This window comes from Narcine bancroftii, chromosome 1 (genome assembly GCF_036971445.1).
Source record: "Narcine bancroftii isolate sNarBan1 chromosome 1, sNarBan1.hap1, whole genome shotgun sequence".
Classification (NCBI taxonomy): domain Eukaryota; kingdom Metazoa; phylum Chordata; class Chondrichthyes; order Torpediniformes; family Narcinidae; genus Narcine; species Narcine bancroftii.
In genome coordinates this window covers 319,467,524-319,482,629 of record NC_091469.1, presented here as the reverse complement: position 1 = coordinate 319,482,629, position 15,106 = coordinate 319,467,524, and the positions used below count along the sequence as shown (strand labels likewise).

Sequence of the window (15,106 nt, the reverse complement as noted above, 5' to 3'; positions counted from 1 at the left end):
CCTTGTGTTTATTGTATTCTTCATAGTTCCAGAACATAACTTTTCCCAAGCTTAATTCTTTATCTTTATCTTTATGTTATTTTCCCATCCTTGTTTAGGTTTGTACCTTATTTCATCATTTTCCTTGCCTTGCAGCTTAATGTACATATTTGTTATAAATCTTTTAATTATCATTGTTTCTATAGTCACATATTCAAAACTGCTTCCATCTGATAGTCTCAATCTGTTTCCCAATTTATCCTTTAAATAAGCTTTCAGTTGATGGTATGCAAACATTGTACTGTGAGTTATTACATATTTGTCCTTTAACTGTTCAAATGTTAATAAATTATTTCCTAATAAAATTTTCTATTCTCTTGATTCCTTTTCTCTCCCATTCTCTCAAGGAAAGGTTTATTTATTGTAAAAGAGATTTGTGGATTTTGCGTCAATAGCATTTTTGGTCATTTGTTTTTTTTTCCTTTCGACGTGCATCTTCTTCCATATATTAAGTAAATGATGCAATACTGGTGAGTTGTTATATTGCACCAGGTTTTCATCCCATTTATAAAGTATATGTTCTGGTACCTTCTCTCCTATTTTATCTAATTCTATCTTAGTCCAATCTGGTTTTACTCTCATCTGGTAAAAATCTGATAAATACCTTAATTGTGCAGCTCTATAATAATTTTTGAAGTTTGGTAACTGCAAACCACCTTGGTTATACCTCTCTGTTAATTTATCGAGTGCTACCCTCGATTTTCTCCCTTTCCATAAGAACTTCATTATTCTCCTTAGTTCTGCAAAGAATCTCTGTTAAGGGAATTGGTAATGTTTGAAATAAGTATTGTATCCGTGGGAATACATTCATTTTAATGCAATTCACCCTATCAACGTTAGCGGTAATTCTTACCAATTTTCTAAGTCTTCCTGTATTTTCCTTATTAATGGCTAATAATTTAGTTTAAACAAGTGGTTTAAGTTATTGTCTATCCTAATACCTAGGTATTGAATCGCTTGTGATTGCCATTTAAATGGAGATTATTTTTTGAGTTCTGTATAGTCTGCGTTACTCATTGGTATCACTTTGCTTTTATTTGTGTTGACCTTATACCCAGATATTTCTCCATATTCCTTCAATTTCTTATATAACTCTTTTATTGATTTCTCTGGTTCTGTTAGGCATACTATGATGTTGTCTGCAAATAAGCTGATTTTGTACTCATTTTATTTTATTTTTATCCCTTTTATTTTATTTTCCTTTCTTATCAGCTCTGCCAATGGTTCTATTGCTAAGGCAAACAGTGAGGGGGACAATGGGCATCCCTGCCTAGTTGATCTGCTTAGTTTGAACTGTTTCTATATATCCATTTCCAACCACCTTTGCCAACGGGCCATTATATAAACCCCTCATCCAATTTATATATATTTCTGGCAGATTGAATTTCCGTAATACTTTAAAATAAGTAGTTCCACTTTACCTTGTCAAAGGCTTTTTCTGCATCTAAAGCAACTGCCACCATTGTTTTTTTATTCCCTTGAGCTGCATGAATTAAATTAATAAATTTACAGACATTGTCCGCTGTTGGTCTTTTCTTGACAAATCCAGTTTGGTCTTGTTTTACTATTTTTGGTACACAGTCAGCCAATCTGTTTGCTAATAATTTTGCTATTATCTTAGTTAAGTAAAGATATTGGTCTATATGATGTTGGTGTTAATGGATCCTTCCACGTCTTTGGTATTACTGTAATTATTGCTGTTTTACATCAGCGCTTGACATCCTGTTTTGCGGAAACTGCCAAAATGTTTGGCCTGGAAGTCAGCCTGAAGAAAACTGAGGTCCTCCATCAGCCAGCTCCCCACTATGACTACCAGCCCCCCCCCCCCCACACATCTCCATCGGGCACACAAAACTCAAAACGGTCAACCAGTTTACCTATCTCGGCTGCACCATTTCATCGGATGCAAGGATCGACAACGAGATAGACAACAGACTCGTCAAGGCAAATAGCGCCTTTGGAAGACTACACAAAAGAGTCTGGAAAAACAACCAACTGAAAAACCTCACAAAGATTAGCATATACAGAGCCGTTGTCATACCCACACTCCTGTTTGGCTCCAAATCATGGGTCCTCTACCGGCATCACCTACGGCTCCTAGATAGAACGCTTCCACCAGCGTTGTCTCCGCTCCATCCTCAACATTCATTGGAGCGACTTCATCCCTAACATCGAAGTACTCGAGATGGAAGAGGCCGACAGCATTGAATTCACACTGTTGAAGGTCCAACTGCGCTGGGTAGGTCACGTCTCCAGAATGGAGGACCATCGCCTTCCCAAGATCATGTTATATGGCGAGCTCTCCACTGGCCATCGTGCCAGAGGTGCACCAAAGAAGAGGTACAAGGACTGCCTAAATAAATCTCTTGGTGCCTGCCACATTGACCACCGCCAGTGGGCTGATCTCGCCTCAAACCGTGCATCTTGGCGCCTCACAGTTTGGCGGGCAGCAACCTCCTTTGAAGAAGACCACAGAGCCCACCTCATTGACAAAAGACAAAGGAGGAAAAATCCAACACCCAACCCCAACCAACCAATTTTCCCTTGCAACCGCTGCAACCATGTCTGCCTGTCCCGCATCGGACTTGTCAGCCACAAACGAGCCTGCAGCTGATGTGGACATTACCCCTCCATAAATCTTCGTCCGTGAAGCCAAGCCAAAGAAGAAGACATGAGTCTGGTAAGTTTTGTGTTTCTTCTATCCGATTCATTACTTCCAGGAGAGGAAGAATAAATAACCCTAAATGTTTTATAAAATTCTATTGGAAATCCATCCTCTCCTGGTGTTTTATTGTTCAGCAGCTTTCTTAATATATCCTGTACTTCCTTTATTTCGAATGGTTTTATCAGTTTGTTTTGATCCTCTACTTGCAATTTCGGCAGTTCAATTTTGGCTAAAAACTCCTCTATTTTATCGTTTCCCCCCCTCATTCTCAGATTGATATTAGTTGTTCATAAAATTCCTTAAAGTTTTCATTAATCTCTGTTGGGTTGTATGTTATTTGTTTGTCCCTTTTCCTCGATGCTAATACAGTTCTTTTAGCTTGCTCTGTTTTAAGTTGCCAGGCAAATATTTTATGTGTTTTTTCTCCCAACTTGTAATACTCTTGCATTGTTTTCATTAGGTTCTTCTCCACCTTGTACGTTTGTAATATTTCATATTTTATTTATTTCTTCGCCAATTCTCTTTCTTTATATGGTCCCTTTTCACTAATTCCTTTTCTGTAATTGCTATCACCCTTTCCAGCTGCTCTATTTCCCAATTGTATTCCTTTTTTATCTTAGTTACGTAACTTATTATCTGTCCTCTGATGAAGGCTTTCATTGCATTCCATAGTATAAATTTATCTTTAACCGATTCTGTGTTTATTTCAAAATATGTTTTAATTTGGCGCTCAATAAACTCTCTAAATTCCTGCCTTTTAATTAGCATGGGGTTTAACCTCCATCTATATGTTCTTGGTGGGATGTCCTCCAGTTCTATTGCTAATAACAGGGGTGAATGATCTGAAAGTAGTCTAGCTTTATACTCAGTTTTCCTGATACTCCCTTGAATATGGGCCGACAACAAAAACATATCAATCCTTGAGTGTGTTTTATGCCTACTTGAATAATATGAATACTTCTCTTTTGGATGCTGCCTCCTCCATATATTCACAAGTTTCATTTCCTGCATTGATTTAACCATAAATTTAGCTACTTTATTCTTTTTGTTTGTTATCTTTCCAGTTTTATCTAACACTGGATCCAAATTAAGGTTAAAATCTCCTATCAGAATGTTTCTTTGTGTATCTGCAATCTTCAAAAAAATATCTTGCATAAACTTTTGATCCTCCTTGTTATGTGCATATATATTGAGTAAATTCCAAAATTCTGAGTATATTTGACACTTTATCATTACATACCTCCCCGCTGGATCTTTTATTTCCTCCTCTATCTTGATTGGTACATTTTTGCTAACTAATGTGGCTACACCTCTAGCTTTTGAATTATATGATGCTGCTGCTACGTGTCCTACCAAGTCTCTCTTCAATTAGTTATGGTCCACCTCGGTTAGATATGTTTCCTGCACAAATGCTACATCTACTTTTTCTTTATTCAGTAAATTTAGTAGCCTCGTCCTTTTAATTTGGTTATGTATTCCATTAATGTTTATAGTCATAATTCAATGAGGCCATCTTATATCTTGTTTGCCCCTCTTTTCTGCCTCCTCGCCACTTCCATCCCCGTTTTTCTTCATTATTGTCTTTTAAGTTTCCCTTTTTAATTTCAATGTATGACAACACACTTAAAACATAAAATACTCCAACAATCCCCACAACCAAAAACCCTTTAACCACAAATGAACCCCCCCCCCCCCACCTTGAGTTGATCCTTGCCGGGCTATCACCTCCCCTTTCCATTTAGTTTGCGATCATACTCGCGTCAACTGATTTCATAGTAACTGTTATCTTCCCCCCCAAGAGAACACTTTCTATACATATAACAGCTTTTCTCCCCTTCTTTCCCTCCTCTTTTCCATCTTTAAATCTTTATATATACATTATTTTTACTTTCTATTATTACATATTTTTGTATATTTTCTTGCTAAACTTCCTTCTTGTCACTCCTCCTCATCTCTTGTCCTGCCCTGCCTATTCTGTTCCCCAGTGATAAATATTTTGAGTACTGCTGGATGTCTTAATATATAGTTATAGCCTTTCTTCCATAAGATAGTTTTTGCCATATTGAATTCCTTCATCTTCTTTAAAAGTTCAAATCTTATGTCCAGGTAAAAGAATATTTTTTGTCCCTTATATTCCAACAGCTTATTGTCTTCTCTAATTTTATTCCTTGCCCACTCCAGTATGTTCTCTCTTGTCGTATATCTTAAAAGTTATACCAAGATGGATCTCGGTTTTTGGTGTGGTGGCGCCTTCAGTAATAGTGCTCGATGTACCCTTTCGATTTCTATTTCTTCATGTAAATCTGTTATTCCCAGCACCTTTGGGATCCATCATTTTATAAATTCTTTCATATCTGACACTTCTTTGCCCTCTTTCAGGCCCACTATTTTTAGGTTGTTTCACCTACTGTAGTTTTCCAATACGTCAATTTTCTGGGAAAATAAATTTTGTTTCTCCTTAATATTTTTTGTCGCTTTCTTCCAATTTACCTCTTAAATCATTTATTTCCATTTCTACAGCAGTTTCTCATAGCCCCACATTTTCTACTCTTTTCTCCATTTCTGTCATGACCAATTCTAAACTTTGCATTTTGTCTTCAGTTCTTTTCATTTTTCTTTTGATTGAACTAAGTTCTAATGATAGCCAGTCTTTTAATGACCTCATTTGTTCTTCAAAAAAGGCTTTATTTACATTTTGTCCTTCTGTTTTACCTTCTTTCCTGTGAAGATCTTGGTCTTTTTCCTCTTCTTCTGTGCCTGTATCTATGTCTGTGACTTCTTTTATTCTGTATCTGTGCATCTTCAGCTCTTTCTGATGAGCTGCTTCTGTGTCCTTGATGGGCCTTCAGCTGCTGGGTCTCTTGCTGCTGGGCCGACCCGTTGCCAATCCCTGTTTCCGCTTGCCCTCTTCCAGCCCCTTGTTCCTTTCCTCTCACTCTTCTGTTCTTCTTGACTGCGTGCTTCCCCCAGCCGAAAACCCCAGTGCTGGGCGTCCCTCAGCTGGTTGTTCTGCAGCTGTCTGCTCCTCAGCTGGCCCCCCCCCCCCCCCACCGGCATTCACTTTTTCCTTTGCTTGCGCACTGCGCGACTTCTCGCACATGCGCAGTTGCACACCTTTACTTGGCTCTAAGAGCCATTTTTGAAGTCCACCAGTCAGGAGGTCTCTGCTCCTCCGGGCACTCACCAGCTTCAGACGTTGGTCATTCCTCTCCACGGTGGCTCCCTGCTCCAGTGTGCAGGTAAGACTGTCCTTTTTCTCTGGCGATTTTCATTCTTCTCTTTTCTGTTATTCTTACTTTCTCTTTTTTGGGTGATATCTCGTGTCTCTTTGTAACTTTATCTTCCTTTTTCTGTTTTTTATGTTTATTGAGCTCTGTTTTTTTGAAACTTTCTTTTCTCTGGAGAGGGCTGGTTTTACTCGACCAGCTATTACTCCATCATGTGACACCTTCTACTCATACATCTTATGGTCTCTCTGGTATGAAATTTAAATGAAACATTATCGGATCATTTATAACTTTGAATTTAAAGTTTAAATGGGGTGATATTAATATGAAGGAACACAGAAACTGAACTTTGCTTCTCTCCAACGTCATCATCTTTACCAGATTCCTGGTACGCTCCAATCTCTGCTCCCTATTATATCATCCATCTTCATTGACTACACAGGCTTTCCAATTCAGACTCTGCTCATCTTCAAAGGTCTTGCTGAATCTCCATTCTTATGCTATTCTTCCATATATTCTTTCCAGTGCTCAAGTCGTGGCTGGCATCAAGGGGGGTATTCGCGGGCATGGCCTCCCCCCCCCCCCCCCCACGAGGTGCTGTGCTCCCTTATGCTTGCATGGTGTGGTGGAACATGCTACTGCAGGCATGTCCTCACTGGACTGGGCAGGCTGGCTCACCTTCTACCTGTAACCCCTTAAGATCCCCTAATAAAGGCAGAGAGCCTTAGTCTCCTCCCTCATACCTGCCTTGGATGTGAGCCAGCAGGATGTAGATGCATGTCTGGGTTTTCTGATTAATAAAGTCTTTGATTGCTTGCTTCGTGTCTTTGATCACATTACAATTTATTAATCAGAATTTTAAAGTGCCATGGACAAGGCAATCTGATCCAAAGGAACCAGAGGCCTCCGTAAAATTTGATATGTGGCTACAATGTTTGAAAGCCTATCTGAGGCACCATGAAACCACAGCTGATCGTGATCAGTATGACCTGCTCTTCACAGCTGTGGGCCATCCAGCGTACCAAATAATTTGTGACTGCACTGGATACTGTTACAGAGTCCAGAGGACCCCAAAAACCAGCAGGAATAGATATGCACCACAACACAGAGTTACTTAAACAAAAGTAGTTTTTAAATTATATTTGAACAAGAAAACAGAATTAAACTAACTTATTACTTAACCTACTTACTTAACCTAACTACTTAATCCTCCCTCTAATAGTAAGTGCAGGTGAAATTTGACTGGTTGCAGGCAATTGTACAGTGCACAGAAATTAGCATTAACAAAGTTCACCAGTCTTGGGTGCTTAACAGACAAATGGTTACCACTCAGGAAGGTTCTTGCTGGTTTTCAGAGAGTGATTCCTTTTCCAGGACATCCGCAACTGATTAATTCTCAATCAGTCTTGCTGACAAAACTTGCCCCCTTCAGGGTTCTCCAGATGATCCTTTTTCTTTCAGGTCACCTTTCAGATCGCCAGTCTTCTCTGTTGACCAGGCAGCCTTCCAAAGTTTGCCAGCTTGTCCTTCAGGAATTGATTTCTGTTCCTTTCTCTCTGTTTCACACCCTCCCTCTCTGAGAGCAAAACTGTTCTCCTCTGCCTGCAAAGATCACATGCTCTCCCAGGTAAGCTGCTGTCGATATTTTGTTGCCTCCTGCAAAAAAGCATTCTGCAAAAGTCCTGCAAATATTCTGTGTTTTAAAATGTTTATGTGCAAGCTGCTCTAACAATTCCTCCTAAACCACCTCTAAATACTCTGTCACAATACGAAGAGACAATTGCCCTAGTCCAACAGCAATATGGAGCCCTGTGGAACATGTATGCAGACTTTCAGCTGGCTCCCGATGCCAGGGCCTGGGTGAATCAGTTGACAATTTTGAGGGCCATGCAGGAGCTGGGACAAGACTGGTGGTGTTGGGATGTGACTGCGGCAACCTACGAGGTGTTAAAGTAAAAATGGCAGAGTTATACAAAGAAAACATGTCAGTTAAAATTAAGCTACTTTTGTTTTAAGGGAGATGTAATGATAGTGATCATAGTTGCAATGCCTTAAGGATTACAGCTTCCATTTGATTATATTTGGCTGTCAGCAGAGCAAGAGATAGCATGTTAGATCTGTAATGGAGGCTTGCAGCCTCATGGCATGCCTGATGGTGCTGTTTACAACAACATTTCCTTCATCCATGTGTTGTCTAAGAACTCATACATACGAATACGAGATGAAACATGTACCAGCAAGCTCAATGAGCCACCTAATGCCCTGTCCAGGGGAACCTGCACCAGGGTGCAAGTTGATTACCTCCATGCCCTCCACAATAGCCTTTGTCACCACAGGGTCACAAGGCTCTACCATTTTGTGAGGGCCTGTAACCTCTCCTACTCAGTGGAGGAAGTCAGGGACCTGACTCACAATTGCCCGGTCTGTGCAGAGCAAGCCACAATTTTACAGACCATAAAGAGCCCAACTCATCAAGGCCACTCAGCCCTTCAAAGGTCTCAGCATGGACTTCAAGGGGCCCCTCCCATCCACGAATCGAAACATCTACTTCCTGAGCATCATGGACGAGTACTCATTTCCAATTCCTGACATGACCACATCCACAGTCATTAAAGCTCTCCACACAGTTTTCACTCTGTTCAGACTCACAGCAACCAGGGATCCACCTTCGTGAGTGAGGAATTGCTTGATGCAGAAAAAGCATTTGATAGGGTGGAGTGGAATTTTTTATTTAAAATATTGGAGAAGTTTAAGTTTGGACCTTTTTTTTTATTGGTTGGGTTAAGGCATTATATAATAATCCAGATGCTAGGGTGGCGACAAATGGTCAAACCTCCTCATTATTTAAATTAACGCATTCAACTCATCAAGGTTGTCCTTTGTTCCCAGCTCTATTTGTGTTGGTCATTGAACCTTTAGCTCAAGTGATAAGGCAGAACTAGAATATTAGAGGATTAAGGATATTAAATGATGAATACAAGATGAATTGGTTTGCAGATGATGTTTTGATATATTTAACACATCCGGAACAATCTTTAGTTTATTTGGAAAAATGTTTAGAACAATATGGAGCACTGTCTGAATACAAGATGAATTGGAATAAATTTCAGATGGAAATTACAATCAGTGTAGGCAAATTACTAGATTGCGTTGGATTGACAAAATTAAGTATTTTGGTATAATGATTGATGTAAAAATTCAATCATTGTATAAATTATGTATCATTAATGAGAAAGATTAAGGCTGAATTGATCTTCCTTTGTTATTAATAGGACAAGTAAATTGTATTAAGATTAATGTTTTTCCGCTTATCAGTCTTTTTCAGTCTATTCCTTGTTTACTTTCAAAATCGTTTTTCAGTATTTAAATAAGTCAGTATGACAATTTCTATGGAAAGGAAAATTAGCTAGAAGAGTGTTGCATAAATCGACTTGGAAATATGCTTTGGGAGGTTTTCATTTTGCCTCATTTTCAAATTATTACGAAGCTGCATAATTAAAATTTATTAATTGTATGCTGGATGTTTTGCATCCTCCTAGGTTGAATTGGCCAATATTTCAGAACCTTATTTGCATCATTTTATATTCAAGTGGAATCCTATTTTATTACAGACATATAATGTACCGATTTTAAAACTTTTGTTAGAGATATGGTATAAAAGGAACCTTACTATAGGTACAAAAGGTAAAATATCAATTCAAATTCCTTTATTTCAAAATAAATTGATTCCTTTTTCATTGAATAATAGATTTTTAAAGGAAGGGCATATTAAAGGTATAAAAGTGTTGGAGGATTGTTTAGAAGAAGGTAAGAATGCAAGTTGATTCTTTTAATCAACGAGGTAAAATTTGGAATTTCAGCAAATTCTTTATTTGAGTATTATTAAGTTAGAGCACGAGTGAAAAATAATTTTGGAAGAGAAATGAAAATTCCTAAGTTAACGAAATTTAAATTTTTCACTTCTCACTCAAATTAGGGTTTATTTCAGATATGTATACATTGTTGCAAGACACTATAGATAAAGTAAATTTGGATAAATCTAGGATTAAATGGGAAGGAGATTTAATTTCGGACATTGATCAGGATAATTGGAAGATTATGTGCCATTATGGAGTGACTAAATTGCTTCATGTAAGATATAGTATGGTTAATTATAATTTTTTTTAAAAACCAGTTGTATCTGATGCCTGAGAAATTGAAGAAATATGGATTTAGTAATTTGGAGTTGTGATTTAGATGTGATGTTGTATAGGAACATTTTTACATTCAGTTTGGCTTTGTGATAGAGTTCAGCCATTTTGGCAAAAAATGAGAGAATTTCTTCAAAAAATGTTTAAGACTAAATTTTTATTATATCTGAAAAAAATTTTGTTGGGTTATATTGTTCCATTTAATGATCTAGGATTGGCTAAATTTCAGTTAGCTTTTCTTTGCTTAGCTTTGGCTGTAACACATAAATGTGTGGCGATTTCTTGGAAGGATGACATAGAAGTGAATATAGCTCATTGGCAATAATGAGTTGAGATCTTGTTGAGATATGGAAAAAATAATTTACATGATAATTATAATTTTTTTTCAGATGTGGTCGCCTCATTTCGAATGTATGGGTTTAGTAATATCTTAAATCATTGTATTTTTTTCAACTATTTTTTTATGCTTCCCTTGCAGGGCTTGCTGAGGGTGTGGGGTGAGTGTGTTAGGGTTATTTGCAATTCTTTTTTGATTTTTATTCTATATATTCTTTGATAAGTATTTTGAAAAATTTTAAATAAAGTTTGAAAAAATAGTAAGGAATTGCTGCAATACTTCCTTTCCAGGGCATAGCTACGAGCATAACCACCAGCTACAAGCCCCTCAGGAACTTGGAAGGTAGGGAGGGAGAATGGTACAATCTGGAAGGCAGTTCTTTTGGCCCTCAAGTTGAAAGGGATGGTCATATCTCAGTGGCAAGAGGTCCTTCCTGAAGTGCTGCTTCCCACCAGGCCCCTATTTTGCATGGCAACAAATGCAACACCACATGAAAAATTGTTCTCCTTCCCTAGGAAGTCAGGGTCATGATCCATGCTGGTGATCTGGCTGATGAATCCAGGGCCTGTGCTTCTCCTGAAGCATGTTAGAACACACACAGTGGACCCACTGACTCCTGCTCGCAAACCCCCAGTATGCGCTGGTAAGGTACCCGGATAGATGAAATGATACAGCATCCATCCGGGACCTGTCATGAGCTGGGGCCCTGCCATGGGAAGTGCAACCGATATCCCCGGCAGCAACTCTGCCCCCATCCCCCCCCCCCCCCCCCCCCCGTTACAAACAAATTCCCCACCCACTATGGACCTGGTAGACAGACACTGTTCAGCTCTCCAAAAGCCAGTCGGACGAACAAGCCACCGTTCTGCTGGAACCAACAATACAGCCAGCAGTACTATGGAGATTTCAGCACTGAATAAAACCGCCAGAGTGGCTGAACCTTTCAACTGTATGGACTACAAGATCTGTGCCAACAGACATTGTCCTGCATCACCCCCACCCCTCCTGGACTTCATTCAAAAAAAAGGAGGGGTGAATGTGGTGGAACACAGAACTACAGGTATGTCCTCACTGGGCTGGGCAGCTTGGCCTGACTTCTGTGTAACCCCTCTCCATAAGATCCCCTAATAAAGGCTGAGAGCCCTAATCTTCTCCTTCATTCCTGGTTTGGATATGAGCCAGCAACATGTCTGAGTCTTCTGATCAATGCCTTTGACTCTTGCTTCGTGTCTGAGAGTGGTCATTGATCGCATGCCCCCCCTCTTTACGAGACGCTGTCACCCCCATATGCTTTTGGCCTTCGCCCACTGTCAGAACCCCCCCCCCGCCTATGTCATTAGCGTCCATCATGACGCGCACTAGTGATTGTCCACGCAATAAAAAGCAGTGCTTTTGGCTGCTCCATCAGAGGAAGGAGGTTTACACGTCCACCCAGCAGGTAGGCTACCACCAGCACGCCACTCCCCTGCTAAGCGAGTTTATGACTGTTGGACTGTGCCCACCTGGGCAGGTAGGCCCCCCCACCCCTGCTGAGTGAGTTTATGACTGTCGTGCTGTGCCTCACCTGGTTACCCTAATGCCCTCCGAATGTTAGTTCTGGCGCCAACCCTGGCTCAAGTCCTTTAGTCCCAGCCATTTTGAGTCACTCCTAAATATTTTACTCAATGTATTTCTGTCCCTCAAAATTAATTCATCAACTTGATACCTTCACCTCCTGTTCCCGTGAAACTTTCTCCACTTTCCTATGTATAAAATACCTTACTTAGCATGTTCCTTAAAGGCATTATACAAATTCAGGTTGCTGTCCTGCACCAGTTAAGTTGCTTTAGCACCATTAATAATTCTAATTCCCTGATATTTTATTTCAGTGGTTCTGTCCATTTCTAAACAACTACAAAGAAGTTTTTTTTTAAAATAATGCTGTAAAATTGCATTTTAACTGTACTTTCACGCATTTCAGTTAGTGAAATATCAACCAAAAGAGCAATTTTCCTGCTTGAGATATACATAAAGAAATAAACAATGGAGTAATTGCAGGTCATTTGGATCCTCCTACAAGGCACACAAGGATGTTTGACCTTAAATGTGTGTAAAGTTTGATAGATGCCTACTTACCACTGATCATACCTCTTGGTTCTTCTGCTTGTTTGGCCAGTTTTCGAAGGGCTGCAGCAAAGCTAGCCGTAGGGCCACCTTGGGTGCTTGATGTCCCATGAGCTGTCCGACTCCCAATTGTAACCACTGGTTCATTCAGTGAGGAAGGAATTAAAGGATTCACAGTTGCTGTGTTCCTCGGTGTGGTTGAGATCATACTGAGGGAAGATGACTTTGGTTCATGGCTCATTCCTACAATTAAAGGCAATGAAAAAAATATCCTTGTTTTAAATACTAAAATTCACCACTGACACTCCTCTACACTTAATCAAAATTTAATTTTTATTTATTCATGTAATACAGATTCCATCAGGATTACAATGCTATAAGGCTGAATCATCATCCAGGTTTAACATTTCTTGATATGCTATTTAATTAACACTTCATGCCTCATTTCTTTAATCACCTCCAACTTTATGGTATTTTGCCAGCATCCAATCACACAAGGACTAACAGCATTAATCCTGGAGTGCTCTGCAACTTTTTCCAACAGATCCCTAGATTTTATTTCTTGTAGATAGAGTAAATGCAAGTAGGCTTTTTCCACAGAGATTAGGTGAGATACAAACCAGATGACATGGGTTAAGAGCAAAAGGGGGAAGTTTAAGGGGAACTTCACACAAAGAGAAGTGGGTGCGTGGAATGAGCCACTAGGTGAAGTGGTGAATGTGGGCTCAATTTTCCACATTTAAGAAAAAGTTGGACAGGTACTGTAAGGTAAAACATCATGAGATGGGAATGTGTAAGGAGTTACCCTGTGCAGGGCTGTAACAAGAAGGGGAGGTGTCCTTGTACTCCTGTTAGGTAAAACATCATGAGATGGGAATGTGTAAGGAGTTACCCTGTGCAGGGCTGTAACAAGATGTGAATGCATCCTTGTACTTACAAGATAAGAGAGACATTGATGGATTGAGAGGCAGGAAGCTAGCAGGGAAAGGATAGCAACAGTTTTAGTCATTGGACAAGTAATGATATGATGATGTTCTAAGCACGTATCCAAGGGTATAAAAAATCATCATTTTGCTGATAACGGCAGAATGCATTCTCCAACTAACATTGTTGGTTGCAAGTGTTACAATCCGGTAATAAAGAACAAAGAACCCTGATTTCGACTCAGTCTGGTGTTTGTCTCACTCATTCATGAACAAAGCAGACCTAACAGTACATAGATGGGAGAGGTATGGACTGGGTGCAGGTCAGTGGGACTAGGCAGAATATAGTTTGGTGCAAACTAGAAGGGTTGGAAAGGCCTGTTTTCTGTGCTGTTGTGTTCTCTGGTTCCAAATGAAGATTCAGAAATACTTGAAACATTTTCCCCTTTCTTTTGAAACTTTGGGTACTCAAAGATAATTTGTTTCTATTTTTGGAATTGTAACATGGAAACAGAACATTTGGCCCAACTTGACCACTGGGCATGCTGGTTTATTAATCCCATCTTGCATAACTTTGTTCAGAGCATTCTATGCCAAAGTGATTCATATGCTTATTTAAATGAAATGCTGTCAGTGCGCCAGCTTTAACCAGTCTCTCAAACAGTACCTACCACTCTCTGGGTGAAGTGGGTCCCCTTTATATCCCCTCCAAATCTCCTCCCCTTTACCCTAAATCTATATCTCATTTAATCCAAGCATTTGGCGGATGGGTGGGTTGTTTCCTATAGTTTACTCCACCTATACCCTTAATAGTTTTATACATTTCAATTAAGCTTGTAAAAAGTTCCCATGCCATTCTATTGCTGATAATAACCATTCCTTATTTTTCATAATTTCAATGTGATGGTGTAGCGGTATGCTGGGGGGGGGGGGGGGAGAAGAAGAGAAAATGGGCAGAACCAGCACTAGCATCTCCAAACTCATGATAGCTAGACACAACAGGCTCCTATCTACTGAAAAACCAGCCACTACAGCCACGAGGCAGTGACTCAGCAGCACCCGTAGTTCTATGGAGAAGCCCTGGCCTACTCAACGTGAATGTCATGAGGTAGTACGTACTCCAGATCACCTGTTTGTCCATCAAGCCTGACAGCACATCAATAAATGCTTTTTGCCCTTCTCTGGCTGAAGCCGGAGGTGTGGATTTATTATTCATCCTACTTCGACATGATGGCACATGTCCATAACTTACATCTGCCATAATGGCTTATTCTCATGGTTCATGGAGGATTTGAAAGATTGCACAATAATAAAAACACTTTGTGCATTGTTATATTAAAACACTATAATATCAGGAGGTAGGCAGAAGATATTTTCGACTGAAGATTAATTCTTATCTGAAATTCCTATGCAGATTTGTTCCATTTTCAGGAAAGTCATTTTTGAATGACAAGAGAAAGTTTTTGATTCTCAATCAAAAGTTTGAGAATTCTCAAAAGCTGCATATGTGCACTGGATAATGAGCTTAAAGAAGTAGAAACAGAGATAACGTTTCAGTTTTGAGGCTGCAGAATCCTCAAAGACTGATACTAAATAGAGTCGTTATAAATATTAGATAGGGT

At 39.5% G+C, this 15,106-nt stretch overlaps 1 protein-coding gene across 1 annotated transcript in view; it reads right to left on the bottom strand.

Moving 5' to 3' along the window:
- The window catches only part of LOC138757471 (genetic suppressor element 1-like), a 163,627-nt gene extending 150,825 nt beyond the window's left edge, over window positions 1-12,802 (bottom strand). Inside the window, 1 exon segment of the mRNA XM_069924875.1 lies at window positions 12,574-12,802. Within this exon segment, the coding sequence (XP_069780976.1) occupies window positions 12,574-12,802 (229 nt within the window).
- Window positions 12,803-15,106: the final 2,304 nt, after the last annotated feature.